Source organism: Fukomys damarensis, unplaced genomic scaffold, assembly GCF_012274545.1.
Source record: "Fukomys damarensis isolate Sample0158 unplaced genomic scaffold, DMR_v1.0_HiC HiC_scaffold_11, whole genome shotgun sequence".
In the NCBI taxonomy this organism is placed as follows: domain Eukaryota; kingdom Metazoa; phylum Chordata; class Mammalia; order Rodentia; family Bathyergidae; genus Fukomys; species Fukomys damarensis.
In genome coordinates this window covers 20,705,477-20,719,719 of record NW_022900923.1, presented here as the reverse complement: position 1 = coordinate 20,719,719, position 14,243 = coordinate 20,705,477, and the positions used below count along the sequence as shown (strand labels likewise).

The following is a 14,243-nucleotide window of genomic DNA, read 5'->3' as shown; positions in this document are numbered from 1 at the left end:
ATACAACCAGAACCCAATGGAGTGAAGTGTGAGAGAGAAGAACCCATACCTGGCAATCAAGGTATTTATGCCTCACCTGTGAGTACCCCACTGACTCGACTGGTGGAAATTCATCTCTTTGAAAGGAAAAGATTGTACTTTTATATATCATGTTCTGCTTCACTAACATTTAATCCACTTGGTAATTTTCATAAACTAAGCATTATTATTCCCAATTTAAAAAGAAACTGAGACTTGGAGAGTTGAACCATAGAAGCAGCCTCCATAGAGCCGTGAGTTCACTTCCCGAAGGCGAGCTCTTCTCCCTACACCGGGCTGCCTCAGGGCTTCCTGGGTTTCCTCTCTCTGCTGTCTCTCTTTCCGTGTTTGCTGTGGGGATTTGGATGCTTCTCTTGTGAGTGACCTGGCTCAGCCCACAAACAGGCACCAGCCTCTCACAAGGTGCTGAGCAAATACATCAAATCAGAACTGTCCTAGCCTGAGGTGGCTGGGCTGAACTTTGCCCTCACGAATCAGCTCCATGGAGGCCGAGCAGTCACAAAGGTAACTAACTGGCTATGGATTTGAGGGCTGGATAAGTCTTGGTAGATGTGGCACCTGGACTTTGACAGTCTCCTGGAGGAGAGGAAGTACTCTGGGCACGTCTCTGGAGCAGCGTGAAGGAAGGTGGGAAGCTGCCAGAGCAGGTGTGTGGGAAAGCTAGCTGCTTTTTCCCTCTCGAGCTGTGCTTGCTGGGCTGGCAGATTAGAAAAGGCACCATTGCCTTTGTTGGGGTCTGGGAAGGTTGTTTATGTGAATGCTAGAGTGTGCTGTGTCATCGTAGATGGAGTTCCTTCATTTGGAGAATCTTAGGTGTTTTCAATTTGGTATATTGCACCTTACTGGAGTTGGTGTCTTGGCAACGCAATCATGTGAGTTCACTGATAAGTTGGGGTATTTTCTTTGTGGTTGGAGATGGGCTGCCTGGTGAAAATTTCTGGGGCCAAAGTAAAAGGAGTTTTCTCCTGGTTCTGCTTACTGGTGTCCCAGTGGTGTTGAGCCATGGGCCTTTATGAAAGCCCTTGTTCCTTCAGACTGCATCTGAGGCAATGAGCCTTTCCTGGAACTTGCTGGCAGAGGTGCTCCTTGCACCTGGCTTTTTAAAGAAAGTGATCTGACTTTCCTCTGATCTCAACTTGTGACTGATGTCGAGGTGGGAGCTAATCTGCACCCTGCTCTTCTTGTCCATTCTGCTGTCTCATAGCTCTTGGCTTGTAGCTCTGGACCCTTGCTCTGTGGTGTTTGAGCACAGTGACGTCTTGGTTTGGATACATACCCTTTTGACCTTTTGATCTGATATGAATTTTTAGATGATGCTGGAGCTTCAGGAATGGGAACACCTTAACGTGTTTGAGCAGAATCTTGCAGCCTAAAAGCAGTTCCCAAGGGAGAAGACAGCTGAGGGCAGACCTAGCCTGTGTGAGCCAGTGACCTAGTGGCCCCCTGCACAGGAAGTAGGGTCTGAGCCATGCTTTCCTCTGCAGAGCTCCTCTATGAGATGGACAGAGGGCTTGGAAGGCCTTCGGTCCCTGCAGCTACTTCTCATTTTGAGGACTAAATGGGGAAATTGTTTGATGCAAGGAAGACTTGCAGCTTTGAAAATCTCCAGCTAGGACGAACTCTTGAGACCAAGGTCTTTATTTTCTCATCGCCCCAACTCCAGGTGCTCATCTGTTGGTTCTCTGGAAGAGGGATGCCATATTATAAGGTCTCATTCTTCCAGAAGACTGATGTAAGGATTCAAAAAATAATCTCTTGAGAGGCAAATGGAAGCTTCTGTTTGTTTAGGAAATATCTCCCAACCACTCGCAGCCCCTTAACCTTTATCTCTGATAAAACTATTACTATGTATTGGACAATTTCTGTATGCCAAGCAGTGTTTTAGCCACTTTCCATATTGCTCTCTAATGCTGACAATAACTCTATGAAGTAGCTATCATGATTTCCATTTTATGATTTCCATTTTATGGAAATCACAGGAAAAAATCGAGGCTTAATTAGCCAGCTGGTGAGTGGCACTCTGCGATCAGTGAACTTTGATCTAGCTCTCTCCAGGGCCAGCTCTATTTCTGTGTTACTTCAGCACATCCATAGTAAGTGTTATATAAATATTTACCGGTCGGATAAATGAAGAAACATTCACTGGGATTCCTTGATAGCATTTTTGTGGCTGCATCTATTAATGTTATCTGTCTCCCATGCCTCCCACATCTGCTGTTCCGTATGTACTTTTAAATTTTTTAAGCAACATCAATATAATTGCTGAGCCTGTTATTTATCTTATGTATCTGCTCGTTTTTTTCTTTTTTTTTCAGATTTCTCTCTTTTGTGTGCATATGGTTTGTTTTAGACAGGGTTTTGAGGTTCGCAAATTGCTCTTTGCACACAACCTAATCAACTATCATGTTTGGTTATAGGCTGAAAATGATGATTTCTTTCCCATCGTTTTTGGTGCAGGAAAATAAAATAACTACATAACTGCCTAAAGCTCAAGAGAAATTCAGAGGGTCAAGATGGAACCTGGGGCTCCCCAGTGGCCATCTCAGCCATGGGGGAGGCCCAAGGCACCGGAGAAGGACCCAGATCGAGGGCTTTGGAGTGGACACCATCGGCCCGTTCCTTACTCTCACCACAACGGAGAAAGGTTCTATGAATGGCAAGATGTTCGCAGGAGTCCACAGCCACAGCAGGGCCCCAGAGCAGACTACCAGCAGCCCCGCTATGCATCCAGGCCTGGGGATAGGCCTCAGCCTGGGTCTGGAGTCGACTACTATGCAGGGGGTTATCCCGCTCACTTATACTCCAGGTATGGTTTTAAGCCTTGGAATGAACCTAGCTGTCCTAGATGCTTTTCTTTCTTTGTTTGTTTTTTTTTTTTTTTGGTACCAGGGATTGAACTCAGGTCCTTGTGCTTGCAAGGCAGGTGTGTCTGAACCACTGAGCTAAATCCCCAGCCCCCTAGATGCTTTTCAACAGATTGCTCTTTTCCTTCTTTCTTGTCCTTTTTCCCCCCATTAATTTCATTGGTATATTTTAGGTATACACTATGCTGGCTTTCATTATTGGGGAGTTTGTACCTTTACATGACGTATCTCAATTCTTATTTTTCCCCATTCCCCTGCTTTCCCTTCAACCCCTCCACCTCTCCCTATTTACAAAGACTGTTTCCATTTTTTCCCTTTCTCATATTTATTCCTTTCTCTTCTTTCCTTTCCAATACCCCGTCCATTTCCCCTTTCCCCTTTGGACCTTTTCTTCCTATTTCACATTATCTATTTTGATCCTTATTTACGCTTTCAGTTTCTCACACCAGAGAAGCTATTCAGTGTTGACATGTGTGTGACCTATGTATTTCACTTAAGAGTATGGCCTCAGTGTGCATCCATTTAGCTATAACAGACTCTAGTTTCTCATTCTTTATGGCTGAGAAGTATTCCAGTTTATTTAAAAAAAATTTTTTTCTTTATCCAGTCTCCGGTTGATGGGCAATTGGGTTGTTTCCAAGTTTTAGCTATTGCAAACTGTTTATTTGACTTCTTTTTCTTCCTTTACTACATTGCCTTAGTTAAAACCTGTCTTCTGTCAAATTGCTTTTGGTGACTGAAGACAGAATTTTTTCTTCCTCTTTATCCAGGTGCTTCTTAAAGCAGCTTTTATAGGTCATTGGGGATTAGGGAAGGGGTAGAGGGTAGAAATTCAAGACCACAAATGGGACCTTCTTGCTCCAGGGTTGCAAAAGGCGATATATGTAGACTAAGGAAAAGCTTTTCTTAGGGTCCTATATCCTCATCATCTTTGGGCCACCCTGCCCTGGTGTTAGCATGACAACCACCAACACGAAACAGTGACCAAGTGCCCAGAACAGTACCTGCAGTATGGTAAGCCACACAAAGTAAATGTATTAAACAAATGAAAACTTTAAGAAAAATCAGCCCCTGAAAGGTAGATATAGATGTAAAGGTTTTACACTCAGAAAGAGGAGCACACAGAGATGTAATTCTAGGTTGGAGAATGTGAATTTCCTTCTTGTCCCTGCAGAATTCTAATCAATAGCCCTGGACTAAATATCTCATAGAACATTGGAAGCTGTTTATGTTCCACTTATTTTTTCAGTTAGGATGACATTTATGCACCTACACATTTAGCATTGAAATTATGGTAATTACTATAAAGAATTTTGCCTCTATGAAATGCGGAGGTATTATTAATACTAATAACATGATGTTTCTTTCCTTGTTCTTTTGGGTTGTTGAATTCTCAAAGGGAGGTATGTAAAGGACGGAGGCAATAAAAAATGATCAGATATAAGATCGTCCAACTTTGCCTTTTCCATCTCATTTCTATCCATGATGTGGATGGAAATTATACTGTTATATTGGGCTCTTACAGTTCTCTCAGGAAGGGGTTTTCTCAGATAATATCTGGGCAGAGTATTTGAAGAGTAAGAGTCTTACTAAAAAAAAAGTTTTAAATTGAAGTAGGTTTTTAAAATAAAAAAAGAGTTTTGCTGTTTTACAATAAAAATCCCATCCTTATTATGTAACTAACAAAGGTCCTTCTCCCTCTTGTTCTGATTCTGGATTTTCTCTTTCTAAGATCCAGAGCAAACTGTGGCTTTCAGGCAGATTCTGGACTGGGGTGGCTCTTCTACCCTCCGAAGTTGTTTAATTTGTCCAGTGTGCCCTTACTTTCTCTGTCTTCTGCAATCATCCTCAGATGACTGGCCTTTTTTGTGATATTGTAGGGTGGGCTACAAGGATCCCTATCAGAGATACTACTCTCCAGCCCTGAGGGATGAATTTGCTTATGCAAGTTATTGCTACAGTGGGCGCCTGCAGCGGCAGCCGGAGGAAAGAGGTATGGAAGAGTCTCCAGGAAGACTTTGGGGATTGGGTTGGGAGCAGCCGGCCTGAAGACAGGGCGGAGGCCATTGGTGCTGTGTGCAGAGCCTCCCCTTGGGCAGATGAGACCACAGTAGAGACCTTGCTCCTTATGTCTTGAGAAGAGGGGAAAGGGCTTCCTTTCGCATGTGATGATAGCTTGGAAACTCATGGCTGTGTTACCAGGACCAGTAGTGTGCATGGCTTGTGCTTCACATTTTCCTCTGACTGCTCCTTGTAGCCATAGTTGTAGGTACTGATGAAGTAGCAGCAAAGTCAGTTTTTAAGGGCACCTGGTGTGTGCTGGGCTGTAGTACGCATCTATCACTTTGCCCTCCGGTGGCAGTCGTGTACCAGTAGGAGTTGCATATCCTCCACTGACAGGTACAGGTGTGGGCTGACGGTAGTTTCTCCCCAGCTAGCAAAGGAAAACCTATTTCAGTGTTGAGTACACACACACATGCACGCGTGAGCACCCTGATCCCTAATATTGAGCACATGGATAGAGCTGTGCTGATTGGTTCACAGAGGCACTGTCAGCTCTGACTTGTCAATTTAAATCAATTTGGCATTTTTTTTCAGTGCGAGGAATCAAATGAGAGTGTAGCATGTGCTCCGAAAGCACTGCACTGCTGAGTTTATTCCAGCTTCCAGAACAATATGTTTTTATGCTTACTGTGCTCTAGTAACTCTGCTTCACTAGTGTCTTTCTGAAAGAACTTTCAGAAACAGCAGGTGATCTGCCTTTATTTTGTTTTCTCTGAGGGTGCAGTGCCAAGGCAGGGGAGTCCTTATGTCTGGCATGAAGATTATGGAGATCAGAAGTATCTCAATGAATATCATCATGAAAACCCATATAGTCCATTTGGAACAAATAATGAGACCCAACTCTGGTAAGTGTGAAAGGAGAGGACAGTTTGACAAGATTCATTCAGCTCCGACTCCTCTAGGCCAATCTTAAAGTATCTGGTGGGGTGGTCCACCATCTCCAGTAACCTGTCTGCTTTTGTTCCAGCCACAGGGATGTGGCAGTAGCACAGGATGGCCCAGGCCTACTGTTAACAGGACCCTGGCAGGATGGATTCTGATCTCTGAGGAGCTGTTCTTCAACCAGGGCTCATTTATGTCCTATGAGGCTACTGGAGGCCTTTCCTACAGGCCTTAAACCTATTTGGGCCTCAGAATGGATGTGGCCTTGCAAAATTCTTATGATTAGGTCCTATCTGGAAATGAAGTGCCTCTTCTCTGTCTACTTCTGGACCTCTAGATGGAACATAACCCTGACAAAAGGCAGAGCAAGGAAGAGATTTTTGCCAAGCTTCGGTTGTGGTGCCATTAGCCTGGAATTCACCAATCCGGGTGCTCTGATTTAACTTATTCTAGCTAGCTTGAACCACTGGTGATACATGCATAAGACCACATGGCACAGTCATGCATGTACCATTGGCGGTTCAAGCTGACTGATGGAACAGTCATTCATGTACCCCTGGGGATTCAGAGCCACCTGGCAGTGAGACATAGGAATCATAGTCCCATCATGAACATGTTCTCGATGAGACATTCCAGGAGGACAGGCTGCACAGGCCAACTCTTGTCTATGGATCTGAGGCCACTTCCAGTAATTGTACTTGGAACCTAGCAGTGCCTTTTTCTGGGATCAATATGTTGGGTAGGGAATGAGAGAGAAATGCTTTTCCCCATGGTATCTGCACTGACCTGACACCTGCCCACACTTAGAATTAGGACAGCTTCTGGCGGAGAGCCCTCAGCCTTGCTGGCTGGCCCAGCACCTGTCTAAACTCTGCTGTCATTTTGCTGCAGCTCTACCAGCTGGAATACTTATAAAGACAGCCCTACTTCTGGCTCTGGACATGAGCAGCCTGGGGAACTCCTTCCAGAGAACCTGCCAACAGGAGTCCCAAAGAATAAGGTAACCCAAAGTGACATGGGTTGGAGGCCCTTGGCCATGCATCACAACTGACACTGTCAGCAGTGGCAGGCAGGCCCCTTAGGGATGGGGTCTCAGGGGCCAGCTGTCTGTGGGACTCTACTCTTCCACTCTCACCAGAGCCTCCCTCTGCCCCTGCTCCTTTCCCTGCTTTTCTCTTTCAGTCTTATGGGTCTGAAGCGCTGACTGGCTCTTTTGCATTTTTGTCAAATTGGCCTGGGAAAGAAGAAGCTGCCCTGAAGTGTTAGGTGTTAGGGACCCCAGGGCACTAGCAATTTGATTTATCCAGGAAATGGAAAGTTGTTAGAATCTTTTAATTCAGGTTTGAAGGCAGGGTTTGAATTTTTTTCTGACTCTTTCATCTCTTTCCTCTAAAGTCATAGTGTGTGTACCAACTGCTACAAAATATAGCTCATAATTTTAAAATAGACTTTTAACTTCTGAAAAGGTTTAGTTTTTATGGAAAAGTGGCAAAGATACTATGGAGATGAGCTCTTAATGTCTGCAAGTCTTGTGTTAATATTGTCATCTGATTATCCATGCACGAGCTTTGATGACATTTCTCTGTATACCTAGTGTTTACCAGGGTAGAGCATCTATTACCATGACAGATGTCAACAACCCAGTAACAACAGTGACACACGTGTGTATAGCACTTTTCAGTGTACAAAGAGTTTTGAATACATTGTTTTATTCATATCTTTTCAGAATGTAAGTTCCATGAATTTCTTATATATCCATATCCCTTGGGGAAGCACTGTACCCTTAGCATAGCACAGCTCATAATATAGTGGTAAATGAATATATGAGTAAGCAATAGGGTAAATATGTTTATCTACAGATGAAGGTGTTGAGCTTGGGTAACATAAGTCACTTGTTCAAAGTCATGGTAGAAGGGTGTTGGAATTCAAAGTGAACATTAGAATTCAAGGTCCCCTAACCTTAGGGCCTGCACGCTATTCACTGAGTCATAATGCACCCTTCAGCAAAAATCTTCCAATGGAATGGTCTTTCTCCTTTAGCATATCCATATCACCGTATTTATTGGAAACTTTGCATTGTGTTTCTTTGAAGAATCACTTAGGGGGACCAGCTCCCTGAATCTCCTTCCCAAGTGTTTTCATTGCTTTTTTACTTTCACCAGTCATGGACTAGCCAGTCCAGCCTTCTCCAGCAGCATGAATCTGGTCTCAGCTCCAGCAGCTGTGAGCTCAGTCAGTACATGGCAGATGGCTCTGAGGAGTGTGACCCTAGGACTTCAGCAGCTTGGAGTCCAGTTCAGGCTGGTGAGTACCAAAGTGATAAATGTTAATGGTTGAGCCTAATGAGGAAAGGCTAAGTGGCATGGATCTTGGGAAGTCACCTTTACCCTGCATTTCTGGGAACGAATTATTATCTGCCTCATTTTCCTACGCAGATCAGAATTCTAGGCAGAGAAGCCAACTTTGGCTCCACTTCCCACTTTTTCTCTAGTAAAGGCGATTGTACCATGGCTGGTTCTCAGAAGGGAACACTGCCTCTAGGCATCGTTAGGCTGGGCCAGGAAGCATAACTGCTTTGTCTGGTGGTAGGAGATTGCCATGGGCATAGAAGGTACAGCGGCCAGAAACTTCTAGGCCTCTCACTATCACTCAGAATCCAGGCTGGTTGGCTGGGACGTAGCTCAGTGGTGCTGCACCTCCCTGGCAAGTGCAAGGTCATGAGTTTGATCCCCAGTACTGGGGAAAAAAGTCCAGGTTGGCTGCATTATCATTTGGATCAAATTATCAAATCCTTGCATTACATTCTGACATTCTCAGAGGCTTAACTCAAAATGGAGCATGGATCGTGGGTTTCTTCTAGTTATGTAGCCCACCTAGAATCTTATCTGGGTCCCAGGTGGAATTTGGATGGAAACATATCTGTGGCATGTTTCTAAATTAAAGAGAAATGGTGAAAATAATGTTAACAATGTCATCTGTGTCCACTGGTCAGGGGTATACTATGGAGATGAGCTCTTAATGTCTGCAAGTCTTGTGTTAATATTGTCATCTGATTATCCATGCACGAGCTTTGATGACATTTCTCTGTATACCTAGTGCTTACCAGGGTAGAGCATCTATTACCATGACAGATGTCAACAACCCAGTAACAACAGTGACACACGTGTGTATAGCACTTTTCAGTGTACAAAGAGTTTTGAATACATTGTTTTATTCATATCTTTTCAGAATGTAAGTTCCATGAATTTCTTATATATCCATATCCCTTGGGGAAGCACTGTACCCTTAGCATAGCACAGCTCATAATATAGTGGTAAATGAATATATGAGTAAGCAATAGGGTAAATATGTTTATCTACAGATGAAGGTGTTGAGCTTGGGTAACATAAGTCACTTGTTCAAAGTCATGGTAGAAGGGTGTTGGAATTCAAAGTGAACATTAGAATTCAAGGTCCCCTAACCTTAGGGCCTGCACGCTATTCACTGAGTCATAATGCACCCTTCAGCAAAAATCTTCCAATGGAATGGTCTTTCTCCTTTAGCATATCCATATCACCGTATTTATTGGAAACTTTGCATTGTGTTTCTTTGAAGAATCACTTAGGGGGACCAGCTCCCTGAATCTCCTTCCCAAGTGTTTTCATTGCTTTTTTACTTTCACCAGTCATGGACTAGCCAGTCCAGCCTTCTCCAGCAGCATGAATCTGGTCTCAGCTCCAGCAGCTGTGAGCTCAGTCAGTACATGGCAGATGGCTCTGAGGAGTGTGACCCTAGGACTTCAGCAGCTTGGAGTCCAGTTCAGGCTGGTGAGTACCAAAGTGATAAATGTTAATGGTTGAGCCTAATGAGGAAAGGCTAAGTGGCATGGATCTTGGGAAGTCACCTTTACCCTGCATTTCTGGGAACGAATTATTATCTGCCTCATTTTCCTACGCAGATCAGAATTCTAGGCAGAGAAGCCAACTTTGGCTCCACTTCCCACTTTTTCTCTAGTAAAGGCGATTGTACCATGGCTGGTTCTTAGAAGGGAACACTGCCTCTAGGCATTGTTAGGCTGGGCCAGGAAGCATAACTGCTTTGTCTGGTGGTAGGAGATTGCCATGGGCATAGAAGGTACAGCGGCCAGAAACTTCTAGGCCTCTCACTATCACTCAGAATCCAGGCTGGTTGGCTGGGACGTAGCTCAGTGGTGCTGCCCCTCCCTGGCAAGTGCAAGGTCATGAGTTTGATCCCCAGTACTGGGGAAAAAAGTCCAGGTTGGCTGCATTATCATTTGGATCAAATTATCAAATCCTTGCATTACATTCTGACATTCTCAGAGGCTTAACTCAAAATGGAGCATGGATCGTGGGTTTCTTCTAGTTATGTAGCCCACCTAGAATCTTATCTGGGTCCCAGGTGGAATTTGGATGGAAACATATCTGTGGCATGTTTCTAAATTAAAGAGAAATGGTGAAAATAATGTTAACAATGTCATCTGTGTCCACTGGTCAGGGGTTACCTCAGCAGTTGGTCCCAAGACACCCAAGAAGTTCTATGTGCCTCATGTGTCTGTGAGTTTTGGGCCAGGAGGTCAGCTGGTATGTGTGTGTCCCAGCTCTCCCATGGATGGGCAGGCGGCCCTTGTTGAACTGCGTAGCATGGAGGTAGGTAAATAAGGCTCTGCCTGGTAGTGTGTTACCTCAGCAGTTGGTCCCAAGACACCCAAGAAGTTCTATGTGCCTCATGTGTCTGTGAGTTTTGGGCCAGGAGGTCAGCTGGTATGTGTGTGTCCCAGCTCTCCCATGGATGGGCAGGCGGCCCTTGTTGAACTGCGTAGCATGGAGGTAGGTAAATAAGGCTCTGTGCCTGGTAGTGCTGGTACACTGCTCACCCAACCGCTCTTGACATACTTCCATGATTCCTTTTGCCCGAGCCTGTGCATCTCCAAAAGGGGAGACTGGTGGGGAACCGGGCCATGCCCAAGGGTGCAGGAATGGTGAGCTCCTTTCTGAAAGAAGTGATGCCACAGCTATGTTTTCGCTGAGATTCTAGTGGCTCGTCTTCAACAAGACCCCTCACTTTGGTCATCCTGCTTTGTCACAAGGCCCAGAGCCACAGCCTTGGGATCTGATGGAGGGCACTGAGTAAAATAGTCTTCAAGACCAATTTGATTTTCTGTTCTAGGTAATTCTTAATGACTCTGAGGCCCAAGAGGAGATGAGAAGTTTTTCAGGACCCCTGATCAGGTGAATTACTGTAAGAGCTGCTGAGGAAGGGAAAATCTTCCTGCCCAAGTCAGCATTTTGGGGCTTTATCCTCAATTTCCTTGGAAGAAAATGTCTGTCCCAGTTGGAATAGAGCTCTCTATGCCACTGAAGAGAACCAGAGGTGGCCTGAGGCATTTTGATAAGCCATTGGTATTTGGAGGCCAGAAAGAAAAATAAATTTAATTTGGAAATCTAAAAATTGATTTCATTTTGTAGAGGTTTCATGATAGGAAGTTTTAGTGTTTTGTGCACTTCATAGATATTAGTGGAAAAATGGAGCATAGCCTTGGAAATCACTGGGGAATAGATCACAATAGAAAAAAATTATTGCAGCATTGCCTTTTAAAAGATAAAACCATCAGCTTTCTAGTTATTAGACAATGTGCAGTCCTCTACAGGACCAAACTGGAACTGCTTTTAAATTTCCAGTCATGTTTCTGATTCAAAAAAAAAAAAAAAAAATCAGGGTTTCTTTATTCTTCAGAGGCTTGGCTGAGTGTCAGAAGACCTGGCTTCTGGGTTCAGGCATCCTATTAACTAGCGCAACCATGGTGGGCACGTCTATTGGTCCTCTTTAAACATTAGTTTTCCTGCTGAGAAATCATGCAATATCCATGCTGCCTGTCCCACACCATGGCAGGTGGAAACCGTCTAAATATCATCACTACTATAAAAATATATTCTGATCCTGAAGCTTCCCTTCCAAGAAAATGCCCATATTGCATTTGAAGACTTGTTTAGGTAAAACTGAGTGTTGTTTCTGTCTTATACACAGGTATACAGATGTGGGTAGAGAACTGAGTTGGGTATTAAGCACTTGCTCCTAACTTGGCTTTGATTTATTGAATGATCTTGAGCAACTAACAATGTCTCTTTACTGAGCACTTGATACTATTTGCTTATTTTTTTCTGTACAAAGGTAGTTTCTTTTGCTTATTTTTTTCTGTACAAAGGTAGTTTCTTTTATTAGCTCTATTTTAGGGCTGAGAGAGAGAGAGAGAGAGAGAGAGAGAGAGAGAGAGAGAAAGCTGATGATCCGAGGAGGTAAGAAGCTTGTCTAAACTGAGAAGTTACAGACCAGATTTGGACCCAGGGTCATCAGATTTCAAAGTTTTACTTGCTATTCTGTGCAGTCACTTCAAGCCTCTGGGACTCAGTTTCCTCATGTGTAAAAGGGAAGGGGTGTGCAAGAGAATTTCTGAAGTCCCTTCCCATTCAAAAGGAAATAACTGTCCTATGGGTACAGGTGTGTTACCCAGCCCTGGGCCGTCAAGCAGCATTGTCAGTCTCAGCCCCATCTGGCATCTGCACGCTATAGGAGACCTGGCATCCCGAAAAGCAAAATTGCCTGTCTGCTCGCTCACTCTGCTTCCTGAAATCTCTTCACAGCCAAGATGTACACAAGGTGGATATCATGACATTTTGCCAGCAGAAAGCAGCTCAGAGCCTCAAATCTGGGACACCAGGGAGCAGGGACTCGGCTCTACTTTGGCAACTATTGGTTCTCCTTTGTCGCCAGAATGGGGTAAGTTCCTGCTTTGATGGGAGGGCAGGTGCAGGCTGGACCGGAATTTCGGTGTTCATGGGATAGATAAGGTATAGTTTATGGTATGATCGTGTAAAGCAACATGAAAAAAGCAACACATTGTCCCTAGAGAAACAGTCCTCCAATGTCAACACCAGTTTGCTAATTTGAACAGTCCCCCTGACTCTCTTCTCCGCTGGCTGGGGATTATTGTACTGCACCTGGGTTATTGCACCAGTCAGATAATACCACTGTGAATTTGTGAATGGTTCCAGTAAGTTTTGTGGCTCCTGACAGGCAGAAAATAAGCATGGTAGTAAGGCTGGTGTTTGAAATACAGTGGTCCAGTGGTGCTGCTACCTGCCTTGCAAGTGCAAGGACTCAAGTTCGATCCCCAGTACAAAAACAGGACGGCCTTGTGTTTGCATGATTGGTCCTCTTACAAAGAAGGCAGATGATGCCCGATGCCTTCTTTCTGTAGCTTGGGCAGCAGGAACACTCGTAAGGCTCTCCCTCAGGATGGCCCCCTTTGCCTTGCAGTCCATGGTGGGGTCTGACATAGCTGAGCTGCTGATGCAAGACTGCAAGAAACTGGAGAAATACAAGCGACAGCCCCCCGTGGCCAACCTCATCAGCCTGGCCGATGAGGACTGGCCTGTGATGAACACTGGGGCCCGCAACCTGCTCACTGGGGAGATCCCCCCCGCTGTGGAGATGCTGGAGCAGACTGTGGAGAAGTTCACCAAGCTGCTCTACTACGGAAGAAAGAAGGCAAGTCTGCCCTTCTCCTGGGCTTGTTTTAGAAGAGTAACAACATCCTACTCCACCACTCATGCCTCCTCCAGGTATATGGACAGTACTCTTATTTTAGAGTATATGGTAAATCCAGAAAGGTTCAGAGAAGAAAATAGGTAGGTGTGTGTACCATTTATACTGACAGAGTTAGCACAGACCTACCATTAAAGGCTAACACATGTTAATATTTTGGTGCATCTACTTCTAGCATTTTCTCACGTGTAGCTTAAAAATCAAGTTAAATTATAAGTACAGTTGTTCATTTCTCTTTTTTGATTTAAGATTTCTGTGGGAAAGTATCTCTCTGGCATGAAATATATTCTAATAGCATCGTTTTATTTTATTTCATTTGAGATTGAACTCAGGGCCTCGTGGATGCCACACAAGTTTATTACTGACCAGTAGCACTGAGCAGGGAAAAAAAATCACAGCCAATCCATGGCTGTTGAGTATATAGGCTTCTTACAATTTTGTTATCCATTACAAATTTATTGCATTTGAACATTTTGGTATATAAGTTACTGGCTGATCTTTTTATTATTTTTTAAAGGATAGATTCCTAGAGTTATAATTATTGAATATGGAACAAGAAGTACTGAACATGCAATTTTAAATGTTTCCTCATATGTACATAAATTAGTTTCCAGAAGTGTTGTTTACAAATTATATTCCTGCCAATGTACCTCAGATGTGCCTATCAACATTGAATGCCTTAACAGAGAATTGTGTCTAGTTTAATTTTGAAGTTGTGCAGATGCTTTATAAAAGTAATAAAGTGCTATACATTTAAATATTTAATATATGATTAAAACTATATCAAATCAA

At 43.9% G+C, this 14,243-nt stretch overlaps 2 protein-coding genes across 5 annotated transcripts in view; both read left to right on the top strand.

Moving 5' to 3' along the window:
• Positions 1-2,567, top strand: part of LOC104866348 (quinone oxidoreductase-like protein 2) — a 66,682-nt gene extending 64,115 nt beyond the window's left edge. Inside the window, exon 10 of the mRNA XM_033762112.1 lies at positions 2,497-2,567. Coding sequence (XP_033618003.1) covers positions 2,497-2,517 — 21 coding nt within the window. The 3' untranslated portion in view covers positions 2,518-2,567. The remainder of the gene's footprint in view (positions 1-2,496) is intronic.
• LOC104866349 (protein transport protein Sec16B) overlaps positions 2,531-14,243 on the top strand; it is a 39,290-nt gene continuing 27,577 nt past the window's right edge. For 3 of the 4 annotated variants that reach the window (XM_033762109.1, XM_033762110.1, XM_033762108.1), the window contains exons 1-5: positions 9,495-9,659; positions 10,527-10,675; positions 11,016-11,077; positions 12,488-12,623; positions 13,164-13,394. In XM_033762109.1, the coding sequence (XP_033618000.1) occupies positions 9,548-9,659; positions 10,527-10,675; positions 11,016-11,077; positions 12,488-12,623; positions 13,164-13,394 (690 nt within the window). In that variant the 5' untranslated portion in view covers positions 9,495-9,547. Of the gene's footprint in view, positions 2,846-4,783; positions 4,897-5,691; positions 5,813-6,740; positions 6,850-8,022; positions 8,026-9,494; positions 9,660-10,343; positions 10,496-10,526; positions 10,676-11,015; positions 11,078-12,487; positions 12,624-13,163; positions 13,395-14,243 lie in introns of those variants that run through there. The other variant, XM_033762111.1, reaches the window with a different exon arrangement.